Genomic DNA, 13807 nt, shown 5'->3' with positions numbered 1-13807 from the left:
ATTATCATTAAATTCAGGGTACATTCAATTGCGTTTTGTGCCGACATTCAGCGTGCATTTTTAGAGGTAGGCTTAGCTAAAGAAGATAGGGATTTTTTAAAGTGTTTGTAGATAAATGAAGAAGGATCAAATCTCAATCACAGTAATCCCAACTTACAAGTTCTTCAACACAATAGAGTTCCTTTCGGGGTCAAGTGCTCACCTTATTTATTAACAGCTACAGTAAGACTGCATTTAAAAAAGTATGAAGATGCCTACGAAGAGGCATGCAGTATGTTAAAAGAGCTTTATGTAGATGATTTAATTTCTGGGACAGTTAATGCAGCAAAGGCCTTACATTTAAGCAAGGACATGATTTTCATTCTTAGCGAGGCCAGTATGAATTTACATAGATGGGTTTCAAACTCACTTGAGCTGAATGAACTATGGAAACTTAATGGAACTGACTCTCGTGAAACATCTGAAGACTCTTTGGTACCGTTGAAAGTTTTAGGTCTTATCTGGGACAATGTCAATGATAATTTGAAAATAGATGTATCTCAGTTTGAGAAGTTACAAAATCTCAAAGTAACTAAATGCATCATTTTAGCAGCATGTGGTATGCTCTTTGATCTCTTAGGAATTATGAATCCATTTACTGTTCGAATTAAACTCTTAATGCAAACTATGTGGGAAAAGGGTATTCAATGGGACGAAAGTGTTCCCCTTGATACAGAATTCATATTTCAGGAATGGTTAAAAGAAGTTGAAAAAATAAAGTTTTTCGAAATTCCCAGACAGTACTTCAGTGATATGTGTTGGAAGTTTATAGAAGTTCACATATTTTCTGATGCCAGTCCCAAGTGTTATGGTGCTGTAGCATACTTTAGATTTAAGAAGAAAAATAAATGTAAAACAAGTTTCATAGTGTCGAAATCCCGTTTGGCTCCATTAAAAAGGGTAACACCCCCTAGGCTTGAACTTTTGGGAACATTAATTTCTGCAAGATTAGGTTCGTATTTGCAATCGATATTTCCGCAGTTGGATAAGGGAAATATATTTTACTGGACTGATTCCCAAATTTGCATTCACTGGATCAAGGGATCTGCCAACGAGTGGAAACAATTTGTTAGAAATCGTGTGTTAGAAATCAAGGAGAAAACAATTTTAAACAACTGGTACTTTTGCAGTGGGAAGACAAACCCTGCTGATAAACTTACGAGGGGGATGGATGCTGAAGCTCTAATTAATGATAGTCATTGGTTTTCTGGGCCACCCTGGCTTTCAGAAGTAGATATTCGACATCACATAAACGAAATGAATACCGAAGCTGACTTGCAAAACGTTAGTGAAGAACGTAAATGTGTTACTTTGAAAACACATGTGGAATCTACAGAACCGTTACTAAATCTTGAACTGTACGGAAATTTAACCAAAGTACTGGGAATAATGGCTTATGTTCTGCGCTTCGTGAACAACTGTAAATCCGCTCGTGAAAAGCAATCTGGTGGGCTTACCGCCTATGAGTTGCGGAAGGCTTCAGAATTTATTATAAGAAATGTTCAACTTAATGAATTTTCAGAAGAAATTAAGGCTTTAAAGACAGAACAACCAATTAAAACTAAAAGCAAAATCATTTCACTTAATCCATTTCTAGATGAAAACGAAATTTTAAGAGTAGGAGGTAGATTAAGAAACGCAGAAATTACCAGAGAAAGTAAACATCCCATTATATTGCCAAATAATAATCACTTCACAAAATTAATGATACAGCATTATCACGAAAAACATTTACACGGAGGGTTGCATTTAAAGTTATCCGCAATAAGACAGAAAATACTGGATAATAAGTGCAAAGAATGAAATTAAAAAATGCATTTGGAAATGCATAAAATGTTGCAGAGTATGAGCAGTAACACCTATTCAATTAATGGGAGAACTACCTGCAAGTAGAGTGATTCCAAGTAGAACCTTTTCAAAGGTTGGCGTTGATTATGCCGGCCCATTTTCTGTGAAAATGAAAAGGGGAAGAGGTATAAGACCAATTACATGTTATATCTGTATTTTCGTTTGTTTAGCTACAAAGGCTATCCATTTAGAGATTGCTAGCGACTTATCAAGTGAAGCATTCCTAGCTGCTCTAAAATGATTCGCTTCGAGGAGAGGAAAACCTCAAGAAATAAGAAGTGATTGTGGAACTAATTTTATAGGTTCAAATAAAATCCTCAAGGAAGCAGTTTCATCTGTCGAGTCAACCTCAGAATTTCAAAGGTGGTTAGCAAATGAAAAAAAAAGGTGGATATTCAACCCGCCAGCTGCTCCACATCATGGTGGTATATGGGAGGCAGCTGTTAGATCTATGAAGCTGCATCTAAAGAAATGTGTTGAACTCAAATTTTGACTTATGAAGAGTTTCTAACTCTAATTGCACAAATTGAAGCATGCTTAAATTCAAGGCCAATAACACCGGTCTCCAGTGATCCCAATGATTTGACAGCTTTGACTCCTGGACACTTTATTATAGAGACTTCTTTAACAGCTGTTCCGGAACAAGATTTAACCAAGTACGAGTGTCTCCATTGCAAAGATGGCAACTAACACAGCAGATGTTCCAAGGGTTTTGGAAGCGGTGGTCTAAAGAGTACCTGTACCAACTACAGCAGCGTAGCAAATGAAGACAGCCTAGCAGAAATATTTGACTAAATGACTTGGTTATCATTAAAGAAGATAATATGCCTTCATTACGTTGGAAACTCGGGCGAGTAATAGAAGTGTTTCCTGGAAGAGACAATAATGTCCGAGTGGTTAGACTAAAAACTGTGCACGGGGACATTAAACGTCCTATTACCAAACTGTGTCTTTTACCAGTTGAAGAACATTAACTTAAGTGTTTGTTTCATATTGAATATGTTTTATTATTATTTTCATTTCTTATTGTACTAATAATTTTATTTGTTTGTTCTAGTTTAACCCTCATAGTTAACGCTTCAATATAGTAAGATATAAGATGTTTTGCTAGAAGATTGGTAAGTGCAACATGTAATTTTATACTTTTTGAAGGTTTTTGTATGTTTTCAGTTTCTATATTTTTCATTTACTTGTTTGCACATATTGAAGATTGTATTAAGATGAATGTAATTCATCGGGGGGGGGAAGGATGTTTTGGCCTCCTCGGTGATTGCGGTGATTTGTGCCCAGAAAGCGCACCGCACAAAGAGTTAGTTGCGTTACAGAACGTAAGGGAAGCGGACACGCCAAAATGTCGGGCGTATTACCGCTAATTGAGGTAATTGCATCGTATCTGTCAGGTGGCAGAAAACTAGTATGATGTATCAATTCACATGCCAGGTGGCAGAATATGTCTATCATGTACATGCCAGAAAGCATAACGCTTGTAAATATGCCAGGTGGCATACGACTTGTAAATAAATTGTAAATAAATGTACAGTAAAATATCTTGGTGCAATAGATCAAGGAACAAGCATCAACAACCTTCTGATCATTTGGATACGTACACTTTGATTCTCTAATCATTCCGAAATATGTTTATCAATTTCACGCTGCTCTGGGGGGGGGGGGGGGGAACGACGCACGTGCAATGAACTGGAAATTGATCTATCAGCACTATCCTTATCTTCAGGGCAGATGTTTTTATTTTATTCGGCTTATAATCCCTTACTAAATGTAGTATTTCATCTGGATGTACTCCATCTTTGATGTGATTTAAATCAAATTCCTCGTCATTATGAATATCACGAATACACATCAAATAGTTTACTGGTTGCAATTTTCTAATTTCGACTATGCGTAATGTATGCTTTACGCATGTGCGCGTTGAAAGACATGTTTAATAAAGTAAACAAATAAATATAAAGCTTTTTTTTTTTAATTTTGATACCCTTTAGATCATAATTGCTCTTTATTTCATAAATTACGGTTTCCTATTTTTAATTTTATAATTTCTGCATGCCATCTTAACAGATTTAAACTGATGATCTATAATCCGGAATCGTCGAAGTTCCAATGAGTCCGGATTAAAAACTTTTGACTGTGTTGGGCACATGTAAATTAATTAAGGATTTTTAGATAGATATTTGGATAGATTGTCACATTACGCCTTCTAGTAGTGCACACCACTACAGCAACCAAATGTACATTATTTTCTCATTAATCACATTTCTTAATACATTTTGTATGAAAACAAATCTAGAATGGTTTTACATTGAAAGTTAAAAATTATGATTAACTTGTAATGGAGTATACATATAGAAGCACTAACGTTAATGGAGACTGAGGGATTAAAGGAACGTATGGTCAAAATCTTAAAAACTTCAAAGAAGCCTTTAAAAGGGTAGCCTCTATGACAGTTTTAAACTATTTACTCATGAAAATAATATTGCTCAATAAAATCTAACAATTACTTGTTCATGAAAAACAGAACTTTTCACAATCAAGTTCCTCATAGCTTGAAAAGAACCCTCTTCAATGGCAATATCAACAGTCCGCTCATCTTCTTCTAAACAATCCCCAACTTTTCCACCTAGAAACAAAAAAAAAAAAAAAAAAAAGCTATTTAGAAATCTTAACATGTAGAAACAAGGCAAATTACTTATAAAATGTGAAAATTAGTAAGTATAAATGTGAAAATTAGAAATGAGATGGTTAATTTCCATACCAAGAGAGCCAACTGGAAACTGAGACAAAGTCCTTAGAGTAATACCCCATGCTAATTGGAAGATTGACTTTAAGCCAGGCATCTGCCATTTATCTTGAGATGTCATCAAATATTTATGAATGGCTAAACATAGATCTGGTTCACATACAAGATTGAGTTTCTGAATTATGGCTATATATTAAACAAAATCAAATTATAATTTGGAAACAATAAAATGTTATAAAATCACCAATTTAGTTACAAATAAATAATCAAAAACTGCATTAAAAATTTTTTAAAATTTTGGCAGATTGCCTATTACCACACAATCTGAATGCATTAACCTTCTAAAAGCGGGCCGAAATTCTCATGATACAGCCTTCAGACCCGCGCGATCCGAAACAGTTTTGCCCCCTCTTTGACATTTTCCTAATGAGAAAAGTCATTAGTCCCCCTCCATGGATGAAGTAAAATTTACATGTTTGTCGGACGCTTACGTCCCATAGTAGAGGGATTGCTAGATTTGCAATTTTTTCGATAATTACTTTGCTTTCATTTAAATGAAGTTCTAAATAAATAGTGCATTAATAAATATGCAGTACTGGATGCATATCCAGTGCACAATTTATTTAGAACAAAATGTATGCAATGTTTATATTTCACTCACTATTTCTAATCAATCTCGTAAATAATTTGTGAATTTTTTAACTTTGTTTTCACTCTTCATTTATATTCACGTATTTTCGTATTAGAAATTAGAAAGTGAGAACAAAATTTAACAAAATATAGTAAATACGGACTCGATTTGTAAGTCTGCAGGCTGGAATGCGATTTTTAATAACATATTTTCATTAATAAAATAATGGTAATGACTAATTTAATGAAATAATAATAATAATATTTATTGCCATTAGATGATTAGAATGAGATTCAATACAATTAGATTTTGAGATGAAGAACTTACAGCAATAATAAAGCTTTACATAACAATAACAGAGATTTAAATCTGCTTTTTTCAATAATTTTGTTATTATAATATAAAAATCAAAATCCGAGATACATTGGTTGCGTTTAATCATTTAACTTTAACAAATATTACATTGGACTATCAGGCAAAGAAGGTATATCTTTAACGAGAATTTTTCTTTGTAAAATTGGCTTTTGTTTACGTTAGCAGAGAAAAAATTCCGTGACCTATACATGCAATCATCAAAAGAATTTTGAGAACAGTTTTAAATGTTCATGAAGAATTAATTATACGTCAATTTCTTTTCATAGGTAGAAATTTCATCTAAAACCATCGTTATATCCAAAGGTTGAAGTCTATTTCATTTTCAACAAATATTCTATTTGCACATAATATATTTTCTAATTTATTTTAGAAAGAGTAATCTTTCACGTTTTCAAAAGAATAAGGACATACTGGGTGTTGACACAATGTAGTAAATCTGTTTTTCACATTTCTTCCAGTAATGAAAATGATTACCCTGGAATATTTTCAAAGCAAAATTAAGAAAACCGTTTACGCCAAATTTTGCATAAAGTATCTTCTTGTGTATTTTTTTATTTAAAGTGTGAAATTTTCTCTTTGAAAATATAAAAAATCATGAACGGAGCAAAATTAATTCATGAGAAATAACTTTGAAATGCAATAATTCCATCGTAATATGAAATAGTGGAGAAAAGTTCAATACAGTTTATTTATTCACAAATAATCCCCTCATATGCCTAATTTATGTACTGTCGATTGAGAAACATAGGATAGTAAATTAAACCGGTTATTTCAATACTTTTTCTTTTTCAATTTTATTACGGCCCTTCAGTAGAGTGATAAAGGTGGCTGAACACTTGTAGCTAGCTCGAGTTTGAATCCCAGCTAAAGGGTTGGATTCATGGTTTTGGTTTAACGTAAATGCAAGCCAGCTTCTCTTAGAAAGTCCTCCGCAAAGGCATAACTCCCCTTATACAGGTAATTGTTGTGTGCTTTGATGTAATTCAGTAAGCGAACAAAATTAATCCAATCAAACCCGAAGAACGGGTTGATTGCATGTGGAGTTTTCGACCAGGAACGTAAATGTGAGCAATTTTCTCTTAAAAAGGTTTACACGAAAGCATCCATTCCCTTCAGCAGATAGCGTTCGTGTGCTTTTCCGTAATCCAATCCTAATTTTCATACATTTAATAGTAAGTTGATATACACTTTATTACAGACAAAATAACAACCTTTTTTAAAGATATTTTTTTATTCACTTGTCTGAATTCCCTGTATCTCTTGAGGAGTATAAGAATTTCAGCAAATAAAACTGGCCGAAATTTTATACAATGTAACTGATGTTTTGATTCAATTTAGAAGTAACGTGAGCTTTACTGATATTTAAATACTTTTTGACAGATCTCATCCTAAAAGAGGGTCTAAAGATAAATTGATTTTATTTAATTTAAAATCAATGAAAATCATTGAAAGCAATCACTGAATGAATGAAAATCACAAAAACTATTATGCATACAATTGTCTCTTATTTATCTCCTGATAAATCAGACAAAATTGCCTACATAATAGAAGCAATTTGAAAGAGTTAACAGTTCGTAAGAGTTTTATGCACTCCACAAAAAAATGTCAAAATAAAATCTTATTATTCATAAGTATGAAGTAAACAATAAAAGCGGTTTTACCTATTTTCTAGAAGAGCATTAAATCTAAAATATTAATCTATTTTTATTTGTTATGAATAAAAAACATTAAATATGGTAAGCTTAAAGAGTGTGCAAAATCGCTAATGTTTTAATCATACCAAAAGTCAGTACTAAAAAAATTAGCATTAAAATTATGAGACAGATTGAGAAAGAGATGGCCTCTATTTGATTTTCAAGTATATTGGCACGAGACGAAACCTGCGGTTTTTGCCAAAATGTAGCCAAACTGATAAGAAGAGGGAAATAATGCGTAGCCAGCGGCTACTCTGAGCAGCGACAATAGACCACCCAGAGATCTACAGATAGGCGATTCTCTAAAATGGGGAGGGCATGGATGGTAAGACAGTTGTACCAATGCCGGCATCTGAGAAAGTCATTCTCCTGGTACAACTGCTGTACCAGCCGGCATCAGAAATTTAATATCAAAATATGCTTAAAACAAAAAATACAACTCTACATTATTAAAGTTATTTTGGCAATTCCTACAAATTTAACTGAAATTACCTATGCAACTAAATTTATTTTCAAACACAGCATGAAGGGATCCTTTCTCATTAAAGTTTCAGATAGTTATTTTATACATTATTTTTACTTATTAGGAAATACATTGTATTGGAAATGTAACACCTTCAATGTATATGGTTATTTTATTAACATATTGGCAGTTAACGATCTATTAGTGCACTTTTTAAATTTGAAAATTAGCAGCCGCTGATATAGCAATACATTATTCAATTTTTATTGTCTAGTAGCCGCTGATGTAGCAATATGTTATTCAATTTCACTGGCGAGTAGTTATTAACTCAGCAATACTTCATTCAGTTTTCATCGGCGAGGAGATAGATTAATGACAGCTATGGAAAGAGGCCTACTTTATATTTTTGAAGTTGCTGAATTCAAATTTTTAACTTCCCACCATAAATTCTCCTCGCATTAGCTGCAATTTTTTTTTAAATATCAGGTAATATTTTTTGTTTTTCGGAAAGAATAGCTAAAAATTCAGAAAGTAAACAAAATAAGTCTTATGACATTTTGGCGAAGGGAAAAAGAAGTGACGGGAAGTTAAAAATTTGGATTCAGTGATTAAAAAAATATTTATGAATGATTATTTATGAATATTAATATTTTAAGTCTATTTTAGAACTACCACAATTTTTTTCTAAGTAAGGACGCCATATAGTCTCTATTGCCTATATCTATTATACTGAAAAATATCACTATTTATACATTTATCGCAAAATAGTTAAATTAATAAACTTCTATTTCTACAGTTTTTGATAGAGATTTTGGAGAAACTGGTTTGGATGAAATACATCGCAGATGTTACGATGGCCTTTGGCAGTAATTTAAATCAATAACTGAATGGAAACATAGCATGTACACAAGAAACGACAAGTGGAAAACCACATATGTTGTTACTAATACATTAATGCCCAGCTAGGTGTTAAAATAAAAATAATTAGCAACAAAATAATGTAATTTTATTTTTCCTTTTTAATAATACATGTGAAAATAATAATCAAAATTTGCATCACATATTTTACAGAAATAACATTTGTGGCAACTTGTTAAAATCACTCCTCTCAAAATTTAGATAATTTGTTTCTTTTTCTTTTTTTGGGGGGGGGGGAATAATTAAAATTTACATTTTGTATCCGCATTCACAGCAATCTTATGCAAACTAAAATTGCTTTAGCAAATGAAGTAATGGGTATTTAAATTGCTCCCTTATTTTCAAATTGCATTACTCTTACATTGTTTAGTACTACTTTTACGACATTATTCAGTTTAGCATTTGTTTTATGAAGGTATAAAGGATTACAAATACAGTCAAAAGTCGTTAATCCAGACTCGTCGGGACTTCGGAGATTCCGGATTATCGATTTTTCCGGATTATAGATCATCAGTTTAAATCTGGTAAGATGGCATGCAGAAATTATAAAATTCAAAATATGAAACCGTAATTTATGAAATAAAGAACACTTATGATCTAAAGGGAATCAAAATTTACAAAAAAAAAAAAAAAAAAGCTTAAAATTTATTTGTTTACTTTATTAAACATTTCTTTCAATGTAAGTTGTTTAAGTTGCTTCTTTTTATGTGATAATACTTTCTCTTTAATTGTATAAACAGACATAATTTCTTGTTCAGTTACAAAGTTCCGCTGTTCGAGTCCCGTAATTGCTGTGCCGAGAACACCGACTAACTTGTCAATCGAATTTTTTTCGTTTTCACTAACCTCTCTGTCACCTTCTTCATGTTTTTATCCATTTTTTGCAGCAATTCCACTTTTTGTTTGATGGACATCGAAACATACTTTTGCTTTGTAGATCCTTTGGGAGCTCCAGCATCGGAAATTCTATTTGACATAATCGAAAGTTCAAGTTTACTTTTATAAAATTGCTCTTACAGTCTGCAAAAAATAATAAGCCGGATCCAACTCGAAGATTAAGGAACAACACAATCATCAACATTAACTGAAATAGATAATTATAGCTTATACTGTCCGTTATACATAAAACGCGCACACGAAAACGTATTCTGCGCTTGCGCACACGCATATGCGCAGTCGTAAAGTCTTACGCACACGTGTAAACGCCTATGCGCATGTGTCAACGCGGCGCATGCGCAGAAAGTTTTTAGCTTTGAGGTCCGGATTATAGATCATTCCAGATTATGGATGTCCGAATTAATGACTTTTGACTGTATATTATTGGAGTTTAGGCAACACCTGTGGTGCAATATTCTACAGCACTTAAGAAGCATCATATCAAAAGATTTTTTTCTGGAAAGTGATTACACAAACATTACAAGCAGCTACCGTTACACGGTCATGGGGAATACATATTGCACACCATTAATTTAGCATTCAATTAATATCAAAGTTCTTCAGTAAAGATAAATATCTCTGTTATTGAATAATGAAGAATATGAATGTATACACACATTTTGTTGGCAGTGGTGATAAAGGCAAAGCATAATTTGCTTCCCTTAAATAAAGCTAAGACTAAACTAAATAAAATTCATGCTTTATTCCGTAAATAAAATAAAAGAGCTAACACTGTAACCTTTACATTTAAAATCATTTGATTGAAAGCAAACTAGCATAATGCTAACTGATAATCACACAAGAGAACAAAAAACTTCGCCGATACCGGTGTACATATATATTATACTCGGCCGATCTTGACGTCATCGGCCAATCAGTGGCAACCATGTTAGCTTACCGCCGATTGTCCTCCGATCAAAATTTGCATGTGGAAAACTAAAGCCAACAAACGGCCCTCTTTTCCTCATGCAAAGATAAAAACAAAACTTGCACAGAAGTTCATAGTTCAATTCCATTATACGAAAACATTTATTGTCTTTAAACACTGAAAACATCTAAGCAAAACTTTCTTAAATTAACAGCAGTCGCTGCTTTTGTAAATAAGTCGGCAGTATTTAATTTACTGGTGATAAATTCAAGGTTAAACACTCCATCATTTACTAGTCTTCTAACAAAGTGATATCTCACGTCTATGTGCTTAGTTCGGCGATTTTCTATTGGCGATCTAGAAAAATCAATGGCAGACTTGTTATCACAAAATACTTTACACTCTCTTAAATTAAACTTTAAAATTTCATCTTGTAAGACATTTTTCGTCCACATTAATTCCTTCGCTGCTTCAGATAAGGCGATATACTCTGCTTCCATGGTTGATAAACTTACACATTTTTGTTTAACAGATTTCCAGATTACCGGTACTTCATCTAAATATAATATAAATCCTCCCATGGACACACGGTCATCTCTATTACTTGCATAATCAGCATCTGAATAACAATATAAATTTAGATGTTTAATCTTCGATAAGTTTAACTTATATAATTTAGTACTACTGAGATAACCAAGCAATTTCAACAATGCTTCCCAATGCCTAATTCCAGGATTCTCCTGAAATTGTGATAAGATATTCACTGCATATGTAATATCAGGCCTTGTCCTGTTAGCTACAAAAACTAAACATCCTAACAGATTTCTAAAGGGTAATGTATGCATTTCCGTAATTTCTGCACTTGTAGATGGACAATCTAATTTTGTAAGAATAGTGCCCTTAGCTATGGGAAGTGAAGTTATTGGTATCTGGAAATGTTTAAATTTTTCAAAAATTTCTTCGATATATTTTTGCTGATGTATAAAAACCCCATTCTCATTCTCTAAGAATTCAATTCCAAGTAACGTTTTAGTTTTGCCTAATACTTTAAGATAAAAAAACTTACTCAGCTGTGAAATTACTTTATCTATACTAAAAATCACAATCTTTACTAAAAATCACAATATCATCTACATATAACAAGAGAATTACATTTGAACCCTTATAAACACAATTACACCATTGTATTTTCTTAAAATGTAGATTTTCTTCAGACTTTCAAATTCACAAAACCATTCACGGCTGCTTTGATGTAGACCGTAAATGGCCTTGTGTAATAAACACACTTTATTTTTCTCTTCAATAAATCCCTCTGGTTGGGTCATGTATATTTTCTCATTTAGGTTTGCATATAAATATGCGTTCTTTACATCTAACTGACAATTAGTCCATCCATATAAACATATCAGTATAGTAAAAAATATTCTTATGATTGAAAAATTTACTACAGGACTGTAAACGTCATGAAAATCTTCACCTCTTTTCTGCCTGAATCCCTGTGCTACTAAGTGTGCTTTGTATCTCACCACTTGATTCTTTTCATTTCTTTTTAGCGTATAGACCCATTTGTTTCCTATTATAGTTTTATTTTCTGGCTTTTCGAATAATTACCAAATCTTTCTTTTCTTTATTGTGTCGATTTCTTCTTTCATTGCATCCCATTCTTCGGCATTTACTGATTTTCGTGCTTCTTTAAAATTTTGTGGGATAACTATTTCTACGGAACTTGCCTCTTCAGACACAGAGCTAGTCTCCTGTTCTACGAAATTAACTTTCCCCGAGTATTCGTTTTTTCCACTAAAATCGAACTTATCTTTTTCATATTTAATATTTCTTGCCTCACAATACTTTTCAATATCATTATAGGATCTAAAACGGGTGTCTGTTCCCTCTGCATAATAATATATGTCTGTACGTGTTCCATCTGGCCTTTTAACTGCTTTTCTTTGCCAGTTTAAGTCTGATACTTCTTTCGGAGTAGATTTGTCATCTGACAACTTTATTTCTTCTCTAGAAATTTCCTGTTCTTCATCTGATTCTGCTAATAGCTCAGATTCCTCTAGTCTTTTAAATTTAGGTTTTGATTTCTGTTCCAGGATGCCATTTGCTGCATACAGTTTTTCATCGAACTTCACATTACAGGTTTCTATTAATTTGCATTCTTCTGGCAGCCATATCCTATAACCCCTAGTTTCCTTCGCATATCCTACCATGATTCCTTCCTTGCACCTCATTTCTAATTCATTCCTAATCTGTTTTGGCGTGCCAACATAGGCTTTACAACCAAATACCTTAAAATAAACAACACTGGGTTTTCTATTTAGGAACATTTCATAAGGGGTTCGGTTGCTTTTATGACATACTCTGTTCCACGTATGTACAAAACAGCCAAGAGCTTCTGCCCACCATTCTCTTCCCATTTTACCATCATTAAGCATAGCTTTAACTGCGTCTAATGCCGTTCGGTTAAAACGTTCACACACACCGTTCTCTTCTGGGGTGTACGCGTTCGTGTGTTCAACACTAATTCCATTTTCGGCTAAGTACCCTTCGAATTGCCTGTTACAGAATTCCCCACCATTATCAGTGCGTATACTTATTAATTTTTTATTTGTCAGTCTTTCCATTTGCCTATGATAATTCTTAAAGTTGTAGAATGATTCATTTTTATTTTTCATACAATACACTATTACTAATCTACTATAGTCATCTACAATAGCAAGAAAATATTTACTCCCACCCTTAGATGGAACTGGTAGTGGGCCACAAACGTCTAAATAAACCAACTGCAATGGTTTATCCGATCTCTTCGAAACAGATTTAAAAGTTATTCTACTAGATTTAGCAATAATACACGATTTACACCTCTCTATTGGTTTTTCAATTTCTGGTAACCCTTTCACGCTTTGATTCTTATTAGTTATCTTAATATAATCAAAATTTATGTGGCTAAATCTCCAATGCCATAGCATTGCATCGTCTACTTTATTTAACTTTCCAGTTTCTGTACCGTAACCAGCTTCCCTTTTACCTGTTGCATATCTAAATGGTTTTACGTGATAAAGTCCATCATATCGTTTAGCGTAGCATAATCTATCCCAATTATTAAAGTATATCCACATCTTCCCTTTTGAAATCACAAAATGAGCACCAGCCTTTTCTAACCTTGCTCCCAATAATAAATTTCTTCTTAGATTTGGATTATATAACACATTATCTAACTCGATCCAATTTATTCGATTGCCTACTTTTACTGCAAATTTGACAGTACCCTTTCCTAGTA

At 32.9% G+C, this 13807-nt stretch overlaps 1 protein-coding gene across 2 annotated transcripts in view; it reads right to left on the bottom strand.

Annotated features, from left to right (window-relative positions):
- Positions 1-13807, bottom strand: part of Nup205 (nuclear pore complex protein Nup205) — a 205957-nt gene that overhangs the window by 110450 nt on the left and 81700 nt on the right. For both annotated transcript variants that reach the window (XM_085813835.1, XM_085813834.1), the window contains exons 7-8: positions 4655-4825; positions 4401-4519 (exon numbers count right to left, since the gene is read on the bottom strand). In XM_085813835.1, coding sequence (XP_085669961.1) covers positions 4401-4519; positions 4655-4825 — 290 coding nt within the window. The remainder of the gene's footprint in view (positions 1-4400; positions 4520-4654; positions 4826-13807) is intronic.

Source organism: Stegodyphus dumicola, chromosome 3 (genome assembly GCF_044657685.1).
Source record: "Stegodyphus dumicola isolate Sdum_Otavi_A_Nest chromosome 3, ASM4465768v1".
Lineage (NCBI taxonomy): Eukaryota > Metazoa > Arthropoda > Arachnida > Araneae > Eresidae > Stegodyphus > Stegodyphus dumicola.
The sequence above is the reverse complement of the archived record's forward strand: the minus strand, read 5'-3'. Positions and strand labels throughout refer to the sequence as shown.